Consider the following 19,596-nt stretch of genomic DNA (forward strand, 5'->3'; position numbering starts at 1 on the left):
AAAATATATATATATTTTATTTATTTATTCGAGAGAGAGAAAGAGGCAGAGAGAGGAAAGAGAGAGAGAGAGACAGAGATGGAGAGAATGGGTATGCCAGGGCCTCCAACCATTGCACACAAACTCCAGATACCTGAGCCTCCTTGTGCATCTGGCTTATGGGGGTCCTAGAAAATTGAACCGGGATCCTTTGGCTTTGCAGGCAAATGCCTTAACCACTAAACCATCTCTCCAGCCCCAAAATATAACTTTTCGTTTGTTTGTTTGTTTTTGGTTTTTCGAGGTAGGGTCTCACTCTAGTCCAGGCTGACCTGGAATTCACTCTGTAGTCTCAGGGTGGCCTCAAACTCATGGTGATCCTGCTACTTCTGCCTCCCAAGTGCTAGGATTAAAGGCATGCACCACCACACCCGGCTTCCAAAAATACAACTTTTAATACAGCTGACATGGGACCCATCATGGCCTTTAAAACCTTAAGCACAAATACTTGGATCTTAACTATTTTGATAAAAATTTGCACAAATCTTGAGTTCCATGAGAAAAGGTAATGCATTTCTTCAACACATTCCATCTAGCTGAATACAAGTAATATCAATAATTCATATGTGATAATTTTACTGGAATCATAGTTTTGACTTATAAACAGTTGATAAAATATAGCTAGGTGTGGTTGTGCATGCCTTTAATCCCAGCACTTGGGAGGCAAAGGTAGGAGGATTGCCATGAATTTGAGGCCACCTGAGGCTACATAGTGAATTCCAGGTCAGCCTGTGCTAGAGCGAGACCCTATCTTGAAAAAGAAAAAAGAAAAAATGTAATTAGGACATTCTAAGGATATAATGTTGTGGTGATTTGATTGAGGTGTCCCCCATAAACTTAAATGTTCTGAATGCTATGTTCCCAGTTGATGGAGATTTGGGAATTAACACCTCAAAGAAGTAGTGTATTATTGTTGGTGGCGGGTTTGTGGGTGTTATAGCTAGCTTCCCCTTGCCAGTGTTGGGAATACTCTCCTATTGCTGTTGTCCACCAGATGTTGGTGAGGGGGTGATATCCACCTTCTGCTCATGTTGTCATTTTCCCTGCCATCCTGGAGCTTCCCTTCAAGTCTGTAAGCCAAAATAAACTTTTCTCCCCCATAAGCTGCTATTGGTTGGGTGATTTCTGCCAGCAATGTGAACCTGACTGCAACAAATGTATCCATGCATCATAAACTTCAGTGGGATCTTAGTTTAATCTCCATATTATATTAATTATCATCACTTTGCATACATACCTGTTCTCCATACATTATAGGTCGATTTAGATTTATTCCCTTAATTGCTGTGTTTTGAGTTAGCACTGTAGCAAATGCTATCACACTTTGCATTCCCTAAAAATAGAAATTCATTAAGAGAGCTGATAAGAGTATATAAGTTAATCTTCTTACATTAAAATTATAAGATCAAGGGCTTAAGAGGTGACTTAGCAGTTAAGGCGCTTGCCTGCAAAGCCAAAGGACCCAGGTTTGATTCCCTAGGACCCATGTAAGCCAGATGTACATGGTGGCACTTATGCCTGCTGTTCGTTTGCAGTGGCTACAGGCCCTGGTGCACCCGTTCTTTCTTTTTTTTTTCTCTCTCTCATAAATGGAAAGGCATAATCCCTTGAAATAAGTAGAAAACACCCATGAAAGTATATACTGTGCTGGAGAGATCATATGACTCAGTAGTTAAAGGTGCTTGTTTACAAAGCCTGCTGGCCCAAGTTCAACCTGGATTCAAATCCCCAGTACCCATATATAGCCAGATGCAAAAAGTGGTACATGCAACCAGAAACTCAGCTACTACTGGAAGAAAATATAGGAGGAACTTTCCATGATATAAGAATGGAAAAAGACTTCCTGAACAAAACCCCAGTAGCACAGGATCTTAAACAATCACTCAACCAATGGGATCACATGAAGCTGAAGAGTTTCTTTATAGACAAACATACAATAAGCAAAGTCAATAGATTAGCCACAGAATGGAGAAAAATATTTGCTGAATATCCAACTGACAGAGGCCTAATCTCTAGAATCTACAAAGAACTCAAAAACCTAAACAATAAAAAGTCAAACAACCCACTCACAAAATGGGGCAAAGAACTGAACAGGCAGTTCACAGAGGAAGAAATACAAATGGCAAACACACACTTAAGAAAATATTCATCATCCCTAATCATCAGGGAAATGCAAATTAAAACAACTATGAGATTCTACCTTACCCCAGTAAAGACAGCAAATATCAAAAAATCAAATGAAAATAAATGCTGGCAAGATGTGGAGAAATAGGAACCCTCATCCACTGTTGGTGGGAATGTAAGATGGTACAACCACTTTGGAAAGCAATATGAAGACTCCTAAAAATGTTGACTATAGGGCTGGAGAGGTGGCTGAGCAGTTTAACGCTTGTCTGTGAAGCCTAAGGACCCTGGTTCAAGACTTGATTCCCCAGGACCCACGTGAGCCAGATGCACAAGGTGATGCATGCATCTGGAGTTCATGTGCAGTGGCTGAAGGCCCTGGTGCATCCATTCTATCTATCTATCTATCTATCTATCTATCTATCTATCTATCTATCTATCTATCTATCTATCATCTATCTATCTATCTATCGATTGATCGATCAATCTATCTATCTATCTGCCTCTTTCTCTGTCTATTGCTCTCAAATAGATAACTTTTTTAAAAAAGCTGACTATAGAGTTACTAACAGAGCCAGTTATTCCCTTACTGGACATGTACCCTAAAACCTTCAAGCCTCAGTCCAGATAGATTTGCTCAACCATATTTATAGTGGCTCCATTTGTAATAGCTAAGAGCTGAAATCAACCCAGATGTCCATCACTAGACGAATGGATAACTAAGATGTGGTACATCTACATGATGGAATTCTATACAGCAGTAAGAAAAAAATGACACAATGAAATTTGAGGAAAAATGGTTGACCCTGGAACAGATCATCCTCAGTAAACTTACCCAATCACAGAAAAAAAAAAAATTGCCATATAGTCTCACTCATCTACAGCACCTAACCTGAATCTACCCACGATGACTTACATACCCAGCAAGCATCTCATGGACTACACAATAGGATGGGTGCAGAGGAAGGGGAGAGCAGTGGAGGGGTGGGAAATACAAATCTAGACCCAAACGGCAATGGTACCATAAAATTCTGCTTCCTAAAATGCAGACCAAATGGTTGAGCCTTCACCAGACCCTTAGAGGGAATACCTAAGTCACAAGGCACTGGATAGTGTATGATGAAGACTGACCTTAATCTTCTACTGCTTCTCTCTCTCTCTCTCTCTCTCCCTCTTCTCTCTAACTCTTTTATATTACTTATCTTTTTCTCCTTCTCTTCATGGGCACCTGACCTATAACTCCCAGTACCAGCATGTGGCTATCATGCACAATGAGCTTTTTTTTTCTTTTCCTTCTGAGGTAGGGTCTCACTCTAGCTCAGGTTGACCTAGAATTCACTATAGAGTCTCAGGGTGGCCTTGAACTCACAGTGATCCTCCTACCTCTGCCTCCCAAGTGCTGGGATTAAAGGCATGTGCCACCATGCCCAGCTACAATGAGCTTTTGATCAGAGAGACCTACAAGGTTTCCTAAAAGAATGACAGATTTCTGTCAGAGTACTTGATGACCCACTAAAGGTTAGTGGTAAGACCCTACTGCTGAAGACACCATATGAGGTTGACACGTAACATGGAGTGACATGGCTGGAGGCTGGCAGCTGGAAGAGTCAGTCCCCAGACAGTCAGTGCCTATAGTGCCAGAAGGTGCTACATGGGTGAGTGGGGGAAAATGACCAATATCTGTGCAAGCAACTCATGGTCTAACCTACGTAGCAGCAAACAACCTGTCGTGATGCTCACACAAGTGCCGTAGTGGCATACAGCAAGGGTGGGAACCAATTGCTCTTGATTTGGCTAACTGGTCCGCTCAGTGGAACAGAACCCATAGCTGGAGCTAGGAAACAAGTCAGAACCATATCCAAAAATGAGCCTGCTTTCCATTATTAAGCTACCACCAATCATAGGCTACAAGAGGGCCTACACCTATTAAATTCTGTCTAAAAAAATAAGGGTTATCCCATTTATCTGGTGCTAACTTTACTCTCCGTCAGAGAATCTGCTTCTCTTTTTCAGATAGATGCAGATCCTAAGGAGAGAGCCACCCCATCATACCTCAAAAGGGCCCCGGCTGAAACTAAGAATAATTGACGAAACAAGAAAGGGTGCTGTTTTCTTGGTGAACCTGGTACCAGCACAAAGGTGAAGGAGATTGACACAGAGAACAATCAACTCCTACCAAATCAGATATCCAGAGACACAAAGGCTCCCAAGACCTCATCACTGAAGCAGACCTAAAATGAACCTAACATGGCTCAGGGAAATTTGCAGTAGAGGGGGTGGAAAGAATGTCAGAGCCACATGTTGGGTCATGATACACAGAGGTATTTCCTCCTACCCATAACTAAGGGCTAACCCCACAATGCATGACCCATATACCTCAGCAAGAAGGGGTCAGGGGGAGAGGAGAGGACAGGGAGGAGGCTAACAATGGTATCAACTTGACTGTATTCACTGAGTACAAAACTAATTAATAAAAAAAAAAATGTGGTACATGCACCGGGAATGCGTTTGCAGCAGCAAGAGAGGCTGGTGTTCCCTTTCTTTCTCTCCTTCAAGTGACTAAATAAAATATATTATATATATATATATGTTTATTTGAGAGAGAGAAAGAATGGATGCATCAGGGCCTCTACCCACTGCAAACTCCTGACACATGCACCACTTTACGCTCTGATTTTATGTGGGTACTAGGAAATCAAACCTGGGTTCTTTGGCTTTTCTGGCAAGTGCCTTAACCACTAAGCAATCTCTCCAGCCCCTAAAAAAATATTTTTTAAAAAAGTAAATACTTTGTGATGGGGAGGTAATATGATGGAGAATGGAATTTCAAAGGAGAAAGCGGGGGGGGGGAGGGGAGGGAGGAAATTAACATGGGATTTTTTTTATAATCATGGAAAATGCTAACATGGGATTTTTTTTACAATCATGAAAAATGCTAATAAATTTTTTTTTAAAAAGTTAATACTAAAATTAACTTTGCTAGTACTTGTAATGCTACCCATTTCACACATGGGAAGCACTAAGTGTCTATGTATATTTTATCCTCTGCCTAGAATGTTTTACCATGGACCCTTCTCCATTTTCCTCATGCTTCATTACTTAGGCAACCATTTCATAAAGCAGAATTAAGTCCTCCCCATTATCAAAGCACTTGGTTATGTTTATAACACTTCTTAGTTTCTTCATTGACAAGCTCCCAAGGAAAATACTTGACCTCATAAAGGGAGTGGCCAGATCTGACCCACTGATGCATTCTTAGATCCAGCACAGTGACAGGTGTACATAAACATATGTGAATTCCTGCTTCCCAGAACCACACTGGCCCTTTAAGAAGTCCTTCCAAACCTATTACACTTTCAGTGCCCTAGTGATTTGGCATTAATCTGAGCCTATATAAAAGCTTTTAGGGTCTCAAGACTTGAAAGCATGTTAGAGAAAGTGGAAAAAATATAAAGATATGCAAAATGCATTTCTAATTATAGTGCCAAGCAAAGCCTCAGAGAAGCACTTAACATCATCATTTTCGAGTTGTTTTTTTCAACTTTTGTATTTACAAGCAAGAGAGACAGAGCCATCTGTCCTCACACCTTTAATCCCAGGACTTGGGAGGCAGAGGTAGAAGGATCACTGTGAGTTCGAGGTCACCCTGAGACTACATAGTTAATTCCAGACCAGCCTGGACCACAGTAAGACGCTACCTCGAAAAACCAAAAAAAAAAAGAAAAGAAAAGAAACCAAAGCAACACAAAAAATAAAAAATGGTCATTTGGCAAGTTCTCTGGAGCAGCTTTGACTCTGACTCCCTGAGAGAATGGTCCACTGTCTGGGTGCCTTTCTTGAAACCAACTTACTTACCAGGTCACAGTCACCAAGGTCTAATTTCTCTAAGGATGAATTAATTTGTAGCATTGCAGCAAAAAACATGCCACCTTTATTTTCAATCTTATTTCCAGTCATTCTGAGGTATTTCAGAGTTGTGTTCTTCTGAGAAGGAAAAGAATGAAAACTTAGGTTATCTAAGTTTTAATCATTTAATCTACAAAACTCTCTAAAATAAGTGAGTGAGAGCCATATACATATTTATATTTCAAGGTAGCCAGGCTGACCTGGCACTCTGTAGTCCCAGTGTAGCTTGTATTTTTTTTTTTTCTTCAAGGTAGGGTCTTGCTCTAGCCCAAACTGACCAAGAATTCACTATGTAGTCTCAGGGTTGGCCTTGACCTCACCATGATCCTTCTACCTCTGCCTCTCAAGGGCTGGGATTAAAGGAGTGCTGTCACCAAGAATGGCTGAGAGCTGTATTTTTACTTGAATAAAACTCATGGTTTTTTTCATAGAGACGGAACAAAATATTCCTTAAAGGTAACATTCACAATAGATAAAATACACTTTGATAGCTTAGTAGAAAGAATAACCAAGAAACATATTCCCAAACAATAATAGTAAATAAAGAAGATTTTAATAAGCCTTTATTGGACAATCTATAAATTTGTCTCCTCAGGAAATGACTTTAAAAAAAAAATTAAACCAGGGCCTTGGGCATGTGAAGAAACCACATTACCACTGAGCTGCCTCCCCAGCTCTTTGAACTATTGTTTTCTTTTTTAAAAATATTTTTTATTTGTTTGTTTATTTTATATTTATTTGAGAACAACAGACAGAGAAAGAGACAGATACAGGGAGAGAGAATGAGCGCGCCAGGGCCTCCAGCCACTGCAGATGACCTCCAGACATGCGCCCCCTTGTGCATCTGGCTAACGTGGGTCCTGGGGAATCAAGCCTCGAACCAGGGTCCTTAGGCTTCACAGGCAAGTGCTTAACCGCTAAGCCATCTCTCCAGCCCTGAACTATTGTTTTCTTATTTTGTGTTTTTTTGAAACAGTATCTCAATCTAGCTCAGGCTGGTCTGGAATTCACTTTGTAGTCTATGCTGGCTTCAAACTTGGTCAGTATTCTCACCTCAGCTTCCCCGGTGCTGGGATTAAAGGTGTATAGCCCATGCCCGGCTGTACCACCTTTTAAAATGAAATTCACATAACATAAAATTAACTACTTTGAAGTACACAGTGAACTGTACACAGTGGTGGCATTTGCTACATTTACAATACTGCATAACCATCACTTGTAGCTATTTCCCAAATACGTTTCATCATCCTCGAAGATAGTTTTGCATTTATTAAGCAGTCATTTCCCAAATTAATTTTTGGGGTTTTTTCAAGGTAGGATCTCACTCTACTGCAGACTGATCTGGAATTCACTCTGTAGTCTCAAACTGGTCTTGAACTCACAGCAATCCTCCTACCTCTGCCTCCCAAGCACTGGGATTAAAGGTGTGGATACCACGCCTGGTGGTGTTACTTTTTATTGTTTTGGTTTTTCATTTTTCGAGGCAGGGTATCACTCTATCCCAGGCTGACCTGAATTCGCTATGTAGTCTCAGGGTGGCCTTGTACTCATGGCGATCCACCTACCTCTGCCTCCCAAGTGCTGGGATTAAAGGCATGCGCCACCACACCTGGCCGTTGTTACTTTTTTTTTTTTTTAAGATTTATTTATTTATTAGAGATAGAGAGAGGAAGAGAGAGAGAGACAGAGAAAGAGTGAGAGAATGGATGCACCAGGGCCTGTAGCCACTGTAAATGAAGTCCAGACGCATATGCCACCATGTGCATCTGGCTTACGTGGGACCTGGAGAATTGAACCTGGGTCCTTAGGCTTCACAGGCATGCACCTTAACTGCTAAGCCATCTCTCCAGCCAGTGTTACTTTTTTTGAAGACAGGGCCCCACTACATATCCATGATTGGCCTTGAATTCTTGTCTCTGCACTAGTGCTAGAATTATAAGTGTGTACCACCATACCAAAAACTTGTTAATAGAGTAGGGTCATTACTGCTGAAAACCTGTTTTTGTGGCTTTTGATCTTTGGAATTGATTTGTGGGAAGAATGTGGAAGAATCTGAAATCTTGAACTAAGAAATATTTTGCAGTGCTGTAGACAGAACTTGATGTGACTTTCTGGTCAGGCTTAAATATAGAAAGAACTATAGATGGTGTAAGCTTGGCTTTTGAGGGTAAGAAAGAGTTTTGTCTGGACTGGGCTAGAGGCAGTTCGTATGAGAAGTGAATGCTGAAGGAGTTTTCCTGTTCTTCAACGTGAACTCTGTTCCTCTCTGGACTAACAAAGTTGGTAGCCTACCTGGTACTATGGGAGTATGACAAATGCAAGAAAAGATCATTGGATTTGCAACATGGTTATTTGAAGATGTTCCTTAGACAATGTGGAACAGGGTCATAGTCCCTAAATAGAGGCCATGGAGGCCAGGGCACAGATGAACTATGGGTTGCAATAGAGACCCCAGGATTTTTTAGAGATGCCAGAACTATGAGATGGCTACCAAGGAAAGCTGCTAATATGGGATATATTTACCCCAGGCTGTGGCAACCCAGCTAGAAGGATGGAATTGGAACCCTGGACACTTTGTCACTGGCAACAGATGTCAGAGTTGGAGCTATATTTGTGGTTTTTGTTTGTTGATTTGTTTTTCTTTTTCTTTTTCTTTTTGTTATTTATTTATTTATTTGAAAGCTACAGACAGAGAGAAAGAGGCGGGGGGGGGGGGAGAGACAGGGACAGAATGGGCACACCTAGGCCACCAGCCACTGCAAACAAACTCCAGATGTGTGCACCCCCTTGTGCATCTGGCTAACATGGGTCCTGGGGAAACGAGACTCGAACCGGGGTCCTTAGGCTTCACAGGAAAGTGCTTAACCGCTAAGTCACCTCTCCAGCCCTGTTGATTTGTTTTTCAAGGTAGGATATCACTCTGTCCCAGGCTGACCTGGAACTCCCTCTGTAGTTCCAGAATGGCCTCAACTCACAGCAATCCTCGTACCTCTGCTTCCCAAGTGCTGGGATTAAAGGCGTGCACCACCACATTCAGCTGGAGCTATAATATTTGATGTTTGCCCTGTCTTTTTTTTAACCTTATATTTTTTCCTTGCTATGCTCAATGCCATATTTTACAGTGTGAATGTTTATATTGTGCCATTATGTGCTTTTGGGTTTACAAGCTCACAGTTAAAAGAATATAGACTATGGGAATATATGAAAAGTATTTGGATTGAACAACTGAAGATTTATAGTTGGACTGAATGCATTGCATTTTACAACATGGATGATCATAAGTTTATGGAGACCAGGGGTGGAATGTGGTGGTTTGAATCAGATGTTCACCATAAACTCATGTGTTCTGAATGCTTGTCTCCAGCTGGTGGCAATTTGGGAGGTGAAGCCTTGCTGGAGGAGGTGTATTGCTGGGGGCAGGCTTAGGGGTGTTGTAGCCAGCTCTCCCTTGCCAGAGCTTGGGTCACTTTCCTACTGCTGTTTTCCAACTGCTAAGGCAGAGGTGATGTCCAGCCTCTGCTTGTGCCACCTTTCCCTTGCCATCATGGATCTTCTCTTGACACTGTAAGCTAACATAAAAACTTTCCTCCCATCAGATGCTTTCTCCCAGCAGGTGAAGATAATGACAACACCCAGCAAAGCTGTTTGTTCTTTTAAATGTGTTCAAAAGTCCTCAAGTAATATCTACACTTTAACAAAGTGGAGTGAAATAAAAACATGCAATCCTACAAAATTGAAATGATGCAAGTTCACATTGTTATTTGAATCTCATGCTTCCAAGCTACCAGAAGTTAAAATCTCCAAGTACAGTACTACTTCGAGGTACACAGATACTTACACGCAGTGCTTTAGCAATCACTTCTCCTCCTTCAGGCCCAATGTCATTAAACATTAGATTTAAGTAAGTGATAGATGGTTGTCTCTATGATAAGGAGAGAGAAAAAGCTATTACATACGTATTGTTGGAAATCAACCATGCACACTGACTTCATTTAATTAAAAGTGTTTATGTTCAAGTAAAACATTACTTTTAAATATTTTATTTATTTATTTGAGAGAGAGAGAGGAAGAGAGAGAGAGAGAGGGAGAGAGGGAGGCAGATAGAGAGAGGAGGAGCACTCTTGGGCCTTCAGCATCAGCAAATGAACTCCAGTCACATGTGTATCTAGCTTATGTGGGTACTGGGGACTCAAACCTTTGCAGGCAAGTGCCTTAACTCCTAAGCCATCTCTTAAACCCTAAAATATGATTTTAACTTATTTATTTTTAATATTTTATTTATTTGAGAGAGAGAGGGGAGAGAGAGAGAGGGAGGGTGGGAGGAAGGCAGGGAGGGAGAGAGAATGGGCATGCCAGAGCCTCTAGCCACTGCAAATGGGCTCCAGATGCAAGTACCACTTTGTGCATCTGGCTTATGTGGGTACTATGGAATTGAACCTGAGTTCTTAGGCTTTGCAGGCAAGTGCCTTAACTGATAAACCATCTCTCCAGTCCCCCAAATAAAATCTTCATTGCCCAGAAGAATCTGAATGTCAACAAAAGCAGCTACCAGTTAAGGAGAAAAAAAATCACCATGGCACTATGATGTAAGTGAAAGAAAAAGACTTCATTCTGTTTTTAAATATGGACATCTGTAAGTATTTAACCATGGCATACAAGTTGGCAAAAGGCAGCTTACAAATTCTAGGTACCAGCTCTCCCAAGAGCAAATAAAAGTGGGTTTTGAGGTATTTTTAAGTGTTAAGAAATAGAGCCCAGGAGTAGGGCTCTTCATATTTTTCATAAGTAGTATTCATGTACCTGCCACCAGGCTAAGTGGCTTCACTTCCAATACTTTGTATTACAACAATACCTGAAGCAGTTTTGCTGCATAGTAGGCACCAGTATCTGCTATGAGGTTGTATCTAACATCCAAACCTGAAGAATACAGAAGAACAGAAACTGATATTCTTACAAAAATACTTAAGATCAGGAGGATGCAAAGCAAGACACATTTATTCTTAAGCAAGCATACCATGGATATATGGATGATTCTTTAAAATCTTGTAGAGAACCCAAAAATCTTCCCCTGTTATTCTTTCTCCTGCAACCAGGACTGACTTACTGTTGCCAGCAATGTCTAATATGATTCCTTCTTCCCATCTGTTAGAATACAAAACAAGAAAAGACGAGTTCAAAAGGAAGTGAATATAAGAATGATTTTAACTTGCAAAGAATCCCAGTAAAGAAATTAAGCATTTTTTCTTCATGTGCAAATAATATCACAGATAACCTTTCCTAGAACTGAATATGCAGCGTGTATGTGGTAGACCTACAACTATGCACATTTATCCCACATAACTTGAAAGTACTGGACACTACAGACTGCAAACTATTTTACTATATAACTAAGTTCTATACTATTTCTCCCTCATACACACACTGAAGTGTCCCTGCTGTGTAGATAAGAACATTGAAAACTCTGATGATTTGCCCAAATTTACCCAGATCACAGAAGTTTTAAAGGTAATTCCAGGCTTGAGGACTTCCGGTCTAGTGCTATTCCACCAACACTACCTGTAAGACCTAAGAGCATCACTCATCTTTCTCTGAGTCAAAAGACATGTCCAGGACTGGGGAAATAGGGTCAAAACCTTTGCATTGCAAGCATGAGGGCCTGAGGAGGCCTAGTTCACTCTGAGTTTGATCACCAGCACCCATGTGAAAAGCTGGGCATGTCCACACATGGCTGTGAGTCCTGAGAGGGGCAGACAGGAAAATCCCTGGGACTCCCTTGCCAGCTAATCTGACCAAAAAGAGCAGCTCTTCAGGTTTAAGGAGAGACTGTGTCTCAAGGAAAGAGGCAGAAGAGCAGTAGAGGAGGAAACCCAATGTTCTCCTCAGGCTTCAACACACACACACACACACACAGAGAGAGAGAGAGAGAGAGAGAGACAGAGAGAGACAGAGAGCATACACATCCACACATAAAAAGATATGCCCATTTTGTCAAGCAATTTTCAAATAAGTATAACAATGCTGGGCTACAGAGATTTCTCAGTGGTTAAGGTGCTTGCTTGCAAAGCCAAAGGAGACAGGTTTGACTCCTCAGTACCCACTTAAAGCCAGATGCACAAGGTGGCACATGCGTCTGGAGTTCATTTGCAGTGGCTGGAGGCCCTAGCGCAACAATTCTCTCCCTTTCTCTCTCTCTTTCCTCTAAAAAGAAAAAAAAAAGTGCTGAATATTCCAGGATTTTTACTTAGATGAGAATCACTGCTATTGATAAAGTCAAAATCTTCATTTCCTTACCCCTCATTAATTTCTTTGTCCACTCCTTGAAGTACATACACTATAAAAGGATTAGTTTTCAGGTAGTTTTCTGTACAAAAATTACAGTATTGTTCCTGAAGACCAGGAGGAAACTCCAGAGTTTCTGAAATATAAATGCATCCATCACCATGTATCAATTATTCCAATATCTGCAACAGCTAAGCTTTCAAAGATGTAAGTGTACACATAGCAAGGAAGGGAATAAAAGGAGAGAGAACTAAGGATAGAGGAACAAAGAAATCAAAGGAATGGCAAGCAGAATAAAACTTCTCTTTGGAGGGCTGGAGAGATGGCTTAGCAGTTAAGGCACTTGCCTGAAAAGCCTAAGGACCCATGTTCAACTCCCCAGATCCCACATAAGCCAGATGCACAAGGTTACACATGCACAGGATCTCACATGTGCACAAGGTGGCATACATGTCTGGAGTTCAATTACAGTGGTTGGAGGCTCTGGCGTGCCAATTTCTCTCTCTCTCTCTCTCTCACACACACACACATATTCTCTTACTTTCTTACTCTCTCATTAAAAAAAAAAAAAAGGCCAGTCTGTTGGGCTTGCCTCAAAAAAAAGCTCTTTGGAGAACAAAGGCTACAGATGCACCTCCAGAGCCTGTGCAGACCCTGGCTCAGAGTGAGAACTAGCCTCTATCATGTGCCAGGCCTGATAGCTGAGGAAAAGATGTCCAGAGAAATTAACATTTTGTAGAAAATCATGAAAGTAAGGGGGCTGGGATGTAGTTTGGTTGTTAGAGTGCTTGCCTAGCATGAACAAAGCCCTGCGTTTGGTCCCCAGCACCCCACATAACCTGGGCGTACTGGCACACACCTGTGATCTCAGTGCTCAGGAGGTGGAAGCAGGAGGACCAGAAGTTCAGTGTCATTCTCAGCTCTATAGAGGCCCGATTGGACTACATGAAGAAAAGTAGTGTGTAAAATCAAACTGACCCCAAAGACTTCATTGCACCATATGACAAGGTTTCTTAAATGAGCCTCAAGTAAAGATAATCTTATCCAACAATTTAATTTAGAAGAATCTAAAAACTTACCTGTGCTCTCAGGCTCCTTGAATACCTCTGTACTATCTCAGCTTGATAACATCTTTGCATCAAATTAAGGTCTAGCTCATCAAAGCACTTCACCTACCCTAGACTTCCTCGTTCTAAGGATGACTTCTTCCTGTTCTCTTTTTGTATTAAATTTATTTATTTATTTAAGAGAAAGAGAAGCAGAAAGAGTAAATATGGGCACACCAGGGCCTCTAGCCACTACAAACTAACTCCAGACACATATGTCACCTGTGCATCTAACTTTACATGGGTTTGGGGGAATTGAACCCAGGCCCTCAGGCTTTGTAAGCAAGTGCCGTTAATGGCTGAACCATCTCTTCAGCCCCATTTCTGTGTTATTGTTGTTGTTGTTATTATTATTATTATTGGTTTTTCAAGGTAGGGTCTCACTCTGGTCCAGGCTGACCTAGAATTAACTATGTAGTCTCAGGGTGGCCTCAAACTCTTGGCGATCCTCCTACCTCTGCCTCCCAAGTGCTGGGATTAAAGGTGTGCGCCACCATGCCCAGCAAGTGCCTTGACTGCTAAGCCATCTCTCCAGCCCTTATCTTCCTATTAAGACAGGTTCTCACTATGTAGCCCAGAGTAGCCTTGAACTCACAATCCTACTGCCTCAGCCTCCTGAGTGGGATAACAGGTGTACACCACAACTGGCTTCAATATTACTCTGAAAGCAATTCTTTGTGGGGGAAAGGGGAGGAAAGAGAGTTTCTCCTTGAACCACAGAGTAAGGGAGATCATGTGGGCAGCTTTAATGATGCTGTATGTGGTAGAAGGTTTTTGGTCACCTGACTGAGCTATAGGCATGGACAAGGGCTGGGGTAAGCCGCTTCAGTGGTTGACATGCAGAGGAGGTTGAGCAATTCTTGAACAACCCAGCCCCTACTTGGTCAAAGTTATACTCTTACTTTTCATGGCATGGTTTCTGCTTTCTGTCCTACTTTTTGTGTGTTTCTTTCAAAATACCTGCCCTGAGATCTCACTGCTTAACTAGCCTGGATTTTAAGAGCTGGTTTCTGCTCTAAGTGTCTACCTCTCAGAAACATCCTTTGTTCAGTGGCTTCCTGCACTGGGAAAAGTAAAGGGTTTTCTGTCCAGACCTGCAGATTCGGGTTTCAGTTGTAGTATATTTAAAATGAAAGAAAGAAAGAAAAAAAAAAAAACTCTTAAAAATTTGTAAAGTAACTTTTTGAAATATATTTTGAAAAAATTTATCTTATTATTACGTGTTTGTATGAGCATGTGCTGTGCCATGGTGCAGGTGTGGTCAGAGGACAACCTCTGGGTGTTGGTAGTGAAAGGCCCAAGAATTCAGAAGCCCAGAAATACTATCACGCTCCAAAGGGAGCTTAAGCGGGCCCCTGCATACCTCAAACTCCAGGCTTTACTCTCTGTTGAAAGCAAGTAAAGAATCCCTCTCCTCATTATATCAGAGCCCGCTCCTAATATAAAACTAGGTAAAAATGGCATGAGATAGCCCTCAAGGATGGGAAATGAGTAATGAAGTAAAGCACTTATTTGGTTTCTGTAAATAGCCTGCACCATAAGCCTTAATAGCCCACACTGTAAGCCTTAGTAGCCTGCACCATAAGCTGTAGCAGCCTGCCTCAGACCACCAAGGTCATAGGAGACTGATACCACACTCTGCTACCCCCACCCAAGGACCTGCGCAAATGCTGACCTCCAAGGTCATAAGAGACTGATTGGTCCACGAGGGACTTGAACAAATTAAACTAATTGGCTTAGAAACTATGGAGTGGCACAAACTGACTGGCTCGCACCCCGCGGGCTCCTGATATTAAAAAAATGATTGGTCTAATACACAGGCTTTGTTAGAAACCCTATAAAAACTGTCCTGTTCCTGCATTCGGGGCTCTGCAGTCCTCTACCCCTGTGCGGTGTATGACTGTGGGCCCCAGCGCGCTTGGAATAAAATCCTCTTGCAGTTTGCATCAAGCCCGCTTCTCGTGAGTGATTTGGGGTGTCGCCATATCCGGGCAGAGCGTGGGGTCCTCCTTTTGGGAGTCTTACAGTAGTCTCCTTTCAATTTGTGTGTGTGTGAGAGAGGGGGGGGTGGAGGGAGGGAGAGAGAGAGAGAGACAGGGCCTTTCCTTTTTTTTGAAGCAGGGTCTCACTGTAGCCCAGGCTGACCTGAAATTCGCTGGTTAGTCTCAAACTGGCCTTGAACTCACATCAATCCTCCTACTTCTGCCTCCGGAGTGCTGGGATTAAAGGCGTGTGCCACCATGCCCTGCCCTTGCCAGGGTTTCTTGCTGCTACAAAGTCCAGATGCATGCGCCACTTTTTGTCCACTTACAAGGGTATTGGGGAATTGAACCTGGGCCAGCAGGCTTTGCTAGCGAGTGCTTTTAACTGCGTTGGCAGAAGTAGGAGGGTCAGAGGCCCAACCAAAGAAAGAAAACACTGAAGCAAAACGCACATGGTCTAGCAGTGCCAATTCAGATCTCAGGGGCCCTCTTGCCCATCCCAGGCTTCCATACACCCTCGGAGCCCCGCTGAGCCCCGCCTCTCCCCCTCCCCGTCCCTCCTCGCCCCCTGCCCTCTCCCCGCCACGCGGAATCCCGCTCCTCACTGCTCTTGCGGGGCTGGGCCTTGGCGGCCCGCAACTCCTCTCCGGACATAGCGCGGCCGGGTGCCGCGGGCCAGGCCCAGGAGACGCCGGCGGCGCTGCTATGGCAACCGCGAGCGCCCCGCCCTCCGAGGAGCGCAGCACGGCGGCGGGGCGGGGCCACGGCGGAGAGGGCGGGGCGCCCTGTCTGGTTAGCCGAGCGGCCCCAGGGGCTTTCAGCCCCTCTCATGAGTCTCCTTGGACTCGTAGCTTTGGCTTAAAGGCACAACGAGGGAGGAGAGTAGGGGACCGGGAAGCCCGGCAGCTGGGCCAGGGACCGGGAATGCGAAGACGATTGTGACCCATCCTTTCTTGTGTAGGATGCTCAGGCCCTGGAACCACCGCGCGTAAAGGGTTTTGGGAGGGAGTGGAGGTGACTTCCCGAACTAGGCTGAGCTACGGGGCCGGGCTGCAGAGGCGCAGGTACAGGTCAGTTCCTAGCGTGGGGAGGCAGGCAGGGCCAGGCCCATGAGGATCCCGAGCATCTTCTCCCGAGCACAGATCGGAAGGCCGCTGGAGAATATGGTTGGAGGATCTAGCCAGGATGCTGGGTCTGAAACAGCTGCAGTAGCCCGGGAGAAACAATAAGATTCGAAGCCGAGGAGGGTCATTACCCGGTGGCATGCGCACGATGTGGTTTTTGGGTTGGAAAGGGAAGCCTGGAAAGAAAAAGAGCAAGATCTTGCAAAGAGGGAGGGGTAGAAGACTCTGGGCCACCTAGACTTTGTACAGGTATGAAAGTGGAAGAAGGGCTGGACAGATGTTTCAGTGGCTAAGAAGCTTGCCTGCAAAGCCTAATGCCCCCCTGGTCCAGGACCCACGGAAAGTCAGATGTACAAAGTGGTCAGCCTGGGCTAGAGAGCAAGACCCTACCTTGAAAAACTAACAAATAAACCAAAAAAAAAAAAACACCAAAAAAAAAAAAAAAGAAAGAAAAAAAGTAAATTCTCCCTCCCTCTCTCTTGCTCTCTATCTCTCTCATCTATCTATCTATCTATGAAGTTTTTCCCATGAATTATCAAGCAGGTGGATGGATGGGAGAATGAAGAGTAGAGACATTCTTGAAAATGGATGCCATTATTATTTTTTTTTTTCCCGAGGTAGGGTCTCACTCTAGCCCAGGCTGACCTGGAATTCACTATGGAGTCTCTCAGGGTGGCCTCGAACTCACGGCAATCCTCCTACCTCTGCCTCCCGAGTGCTGGGATTAAAGGCGTGTGCCACCACGCCTGGCATGGATGCCATTTTTAAAGTCTTTTATATTATTTACTTGAGAGAGAGAGAAAGGCAGATTATATGTACAGAGAATGGGTACATGAGGGCCTCCAGCCACTGCAAACAAATTCCAGATGCATGTGTCACCTTGTGCATCTGACTTACATGGGTACTGCCTTAATGGCTGAGCCTTCTTTCCAGTCCAAGAATTTTAGTTTACATAAAGGAAACATCTTTAGAGCTATTTCAGAGAATGTTTTGGTAACGGTGGGGATGGACAATACATTAGGCATAAAGACACAGTTGTGGCAAAGAGACTTTCTGCTGAGCTATTTTTCACCCTTAAGTAATACATCGGTGTTCCCAAATGGGCCAATTATTAGATCTCAGCAGAATTCTAGGGTCACTTGAAAGCCCCTTCCCTTCCTTTCTCCCTCCCTACCTTTTTTTTTTCCCCCATTAGGGCCTTATGTGGCCAAAGCTGTCCGCAAACCCAAAGATGACACTGAATTGACTGAATTTATGAGCCTTCTGCATCTCCTGAGTGCTGGGGTTACAGGCATTCACCATTACACTGTTTGTGTGGATCCCAAGGTCTTGTGCCTTCTACTCAGACACTCACCAACTGAACAAACAGTTTCCCTTAAGAAGGAAGCAGAGCAGGGCGTGGTGGCACATGCCTTTAATCACAGCACTCAGGAGGCAGAGGTAGGAGGATCGCTGTGAGTTCCAGGTCACCCTGAGACTACATGGTGAATTCCAGGTCAGCCTGGGCTAGAGTGAGATCCTATCTTGAAAAAATAAAGAGGAAACATATCAAGATTTTCAATATCCTATAATCCGTTTTTATTACTGAGCCCTTGAGATTCTCTCCACCCTTGCTAAAAATGTATGTTATTTTCTTATAAGACGGTTCTCACTCATGCTTAAAATCTGTGTGGAATGTCACTTAAAGGGATTTTATACTTTCTCAGGAAAAGGTTTTTGTTGTTGTTGTTTTTTGAGACAAAGTCTTATTCTATAGACCAGGGTGGCCTGGAACTCATGGTACCCCTTTTGCCTTAGTATGCCAAGTGCTAGGAAGCAAGACTAAACTACCACATGTGACTCAGAAAATTTTTTTAAAGTCCAACACAAAGGGTGATATTGCTGTAAGACAGCCCAGATGTTACCCTAAGATCCTATGTAGGTTTGAGAATTAAGTTGATATAAAATATATTAGCAGGAGAAAAAAATCATACAGACTTTATATCTTTTACATGACCTAAGAACTCTGTGGTAGTTTTAATGGCTGTCCCCCAGAAGAAGCTTATAACTGGGTGTCAGTATGGGTGGATCCTAGGGTCCAGCCCTAAGATGGGGTGGGGCAGATCTGAATTCCAGCCTAAAACATGCAGAGCTCTGCCTGGGGTTCTTGGAGCTTGCTTGCTTATGGTATTGGTGGTTGCTTTTCTCTCTGTGTGGACCTGTGGAAGGGGGCCAGTGTCTTCTGTCTTTATGGAAATTCCCCTGGATCTGTAAGCTTCACATAAATTCCCTTCCTCCAATAACCGTATCTAGTTTGGAGGCTGATTCCAGCAATGTGAAGCTGACTACAACAAACTCCCATAAAGTGCCCTGTGTGCTGGTGCACGCCTTTAATCCCAATATTCAGGAAGCAGAAGTAGGAGGATAATCATGAGTTCAAGGCCAGCCAGGGACTACATAGTGAATTCCAGGTTAGTCTACATACATATTTTCATTTTATATTAAACAGAGACAACTGTTGAAAAGAAACCAAATTATTTGGGGTGGCTGAGGGAAAACAGGAATTATTATCTTTGTTGTTGTTGCTGTTGTTTTGTATAGAAACTGTTTTTAACAAGATGTGTGCTGGGCGTGGTGGCACACACCTTTAATACAGCACTTTGGAAGCAGAGGTAGGAGGATTGCCATGAGTATGAAGCCACCCTGAGATTACATAGCAAATACCAGGTCAGCCTGGGCCAGAGTGAGACTGTACCTCAAAAAAACAAAAGAAATGATCTACCTGCAAAGAATTGTCCCCATGATTGACATGAAAAATGCTTCCATTCTCCTGGTATAAAGGAGGCATGTGGCATGTTTCACAGGAGTTTTTACCTTTTGTTTTCCTTTCTTGGCTGGTTTTTTTTTTTTTTTTTTTTGAGGTAGGGTCTCACTCTAGCCCAGGCTGACCTGGAACTCACTCTGTAGTCTCAGGCTGACTTACACTCACAGCAATCGGTCCTACCTTTGCCTCCCAAGTGTTAGAATTAAAGGTATGCACCCCCACACCTGGCTTTC

The 19,596-nt window shown here is 43.2% G+C and overlaps 1 protein-coding gene across 1 annotated transcript in view; it reads right to left on the reverse strand.

Moving 5' to 3' along the window:
• The window catches only part of Lrrc34 (leucine rich repeat containing 34), a 37,491-nt gene extending 21,401 nt beyond the window's left edge, over positions 1 to 16,090 (reverse strand). The window contains exons 1-7 of the mRNA XM_045161274.1: positions 16,042 to 16,090; positions 12,361 to 12,484; positions 11,084 to 11,211; positions 10,922 to 10,986; positions 9,908 to 9,991; positions 6,019 to 6,147; positions 1,277 to 1,372 (exon numbers count right to left, since the gene is read on the reverse strand). Coding sequence (XP_045017209.1) covers positions 1,277 to 1,372; positions 6,019 to 6,147; positions 9,908 to 9,991; positions 10,922 to 10,986; positions 11,084 to 11,211; positions 12,361 to 12,484; positions 16,042 to 16,090 — 675 coding nt within the window. The remainder of the gene's footprint in view (positions 1 to 1,276; positions 1,373 to 6,018; positions 6,148 to 9,907; positions 9,992 to 10,921; positions 10,987 to 11,083; positions 11,212 to 12,360; positions 12,485 to 16,041) is intronic.
• Between the last annotated feature and the right edge of the window lie 3,506 nt (positions 16,091 to 19,596).

Source organism: Jaculus jaculus, chromosome 11 (assembly GCF_020740685.1).
Source record: "Jaculus jaculus isolate mJacJac1 chromosome 11, mJacJac1.mat.Y.cur, whole genome shotgun sequence".
In the NCBI taxonomy this organism is placed as follows: Eukaryota; Metazoa; Chordata; class Mammalia; order Rodentia; family Dipodidae; genus Jaculus; species Jaculus jaculus.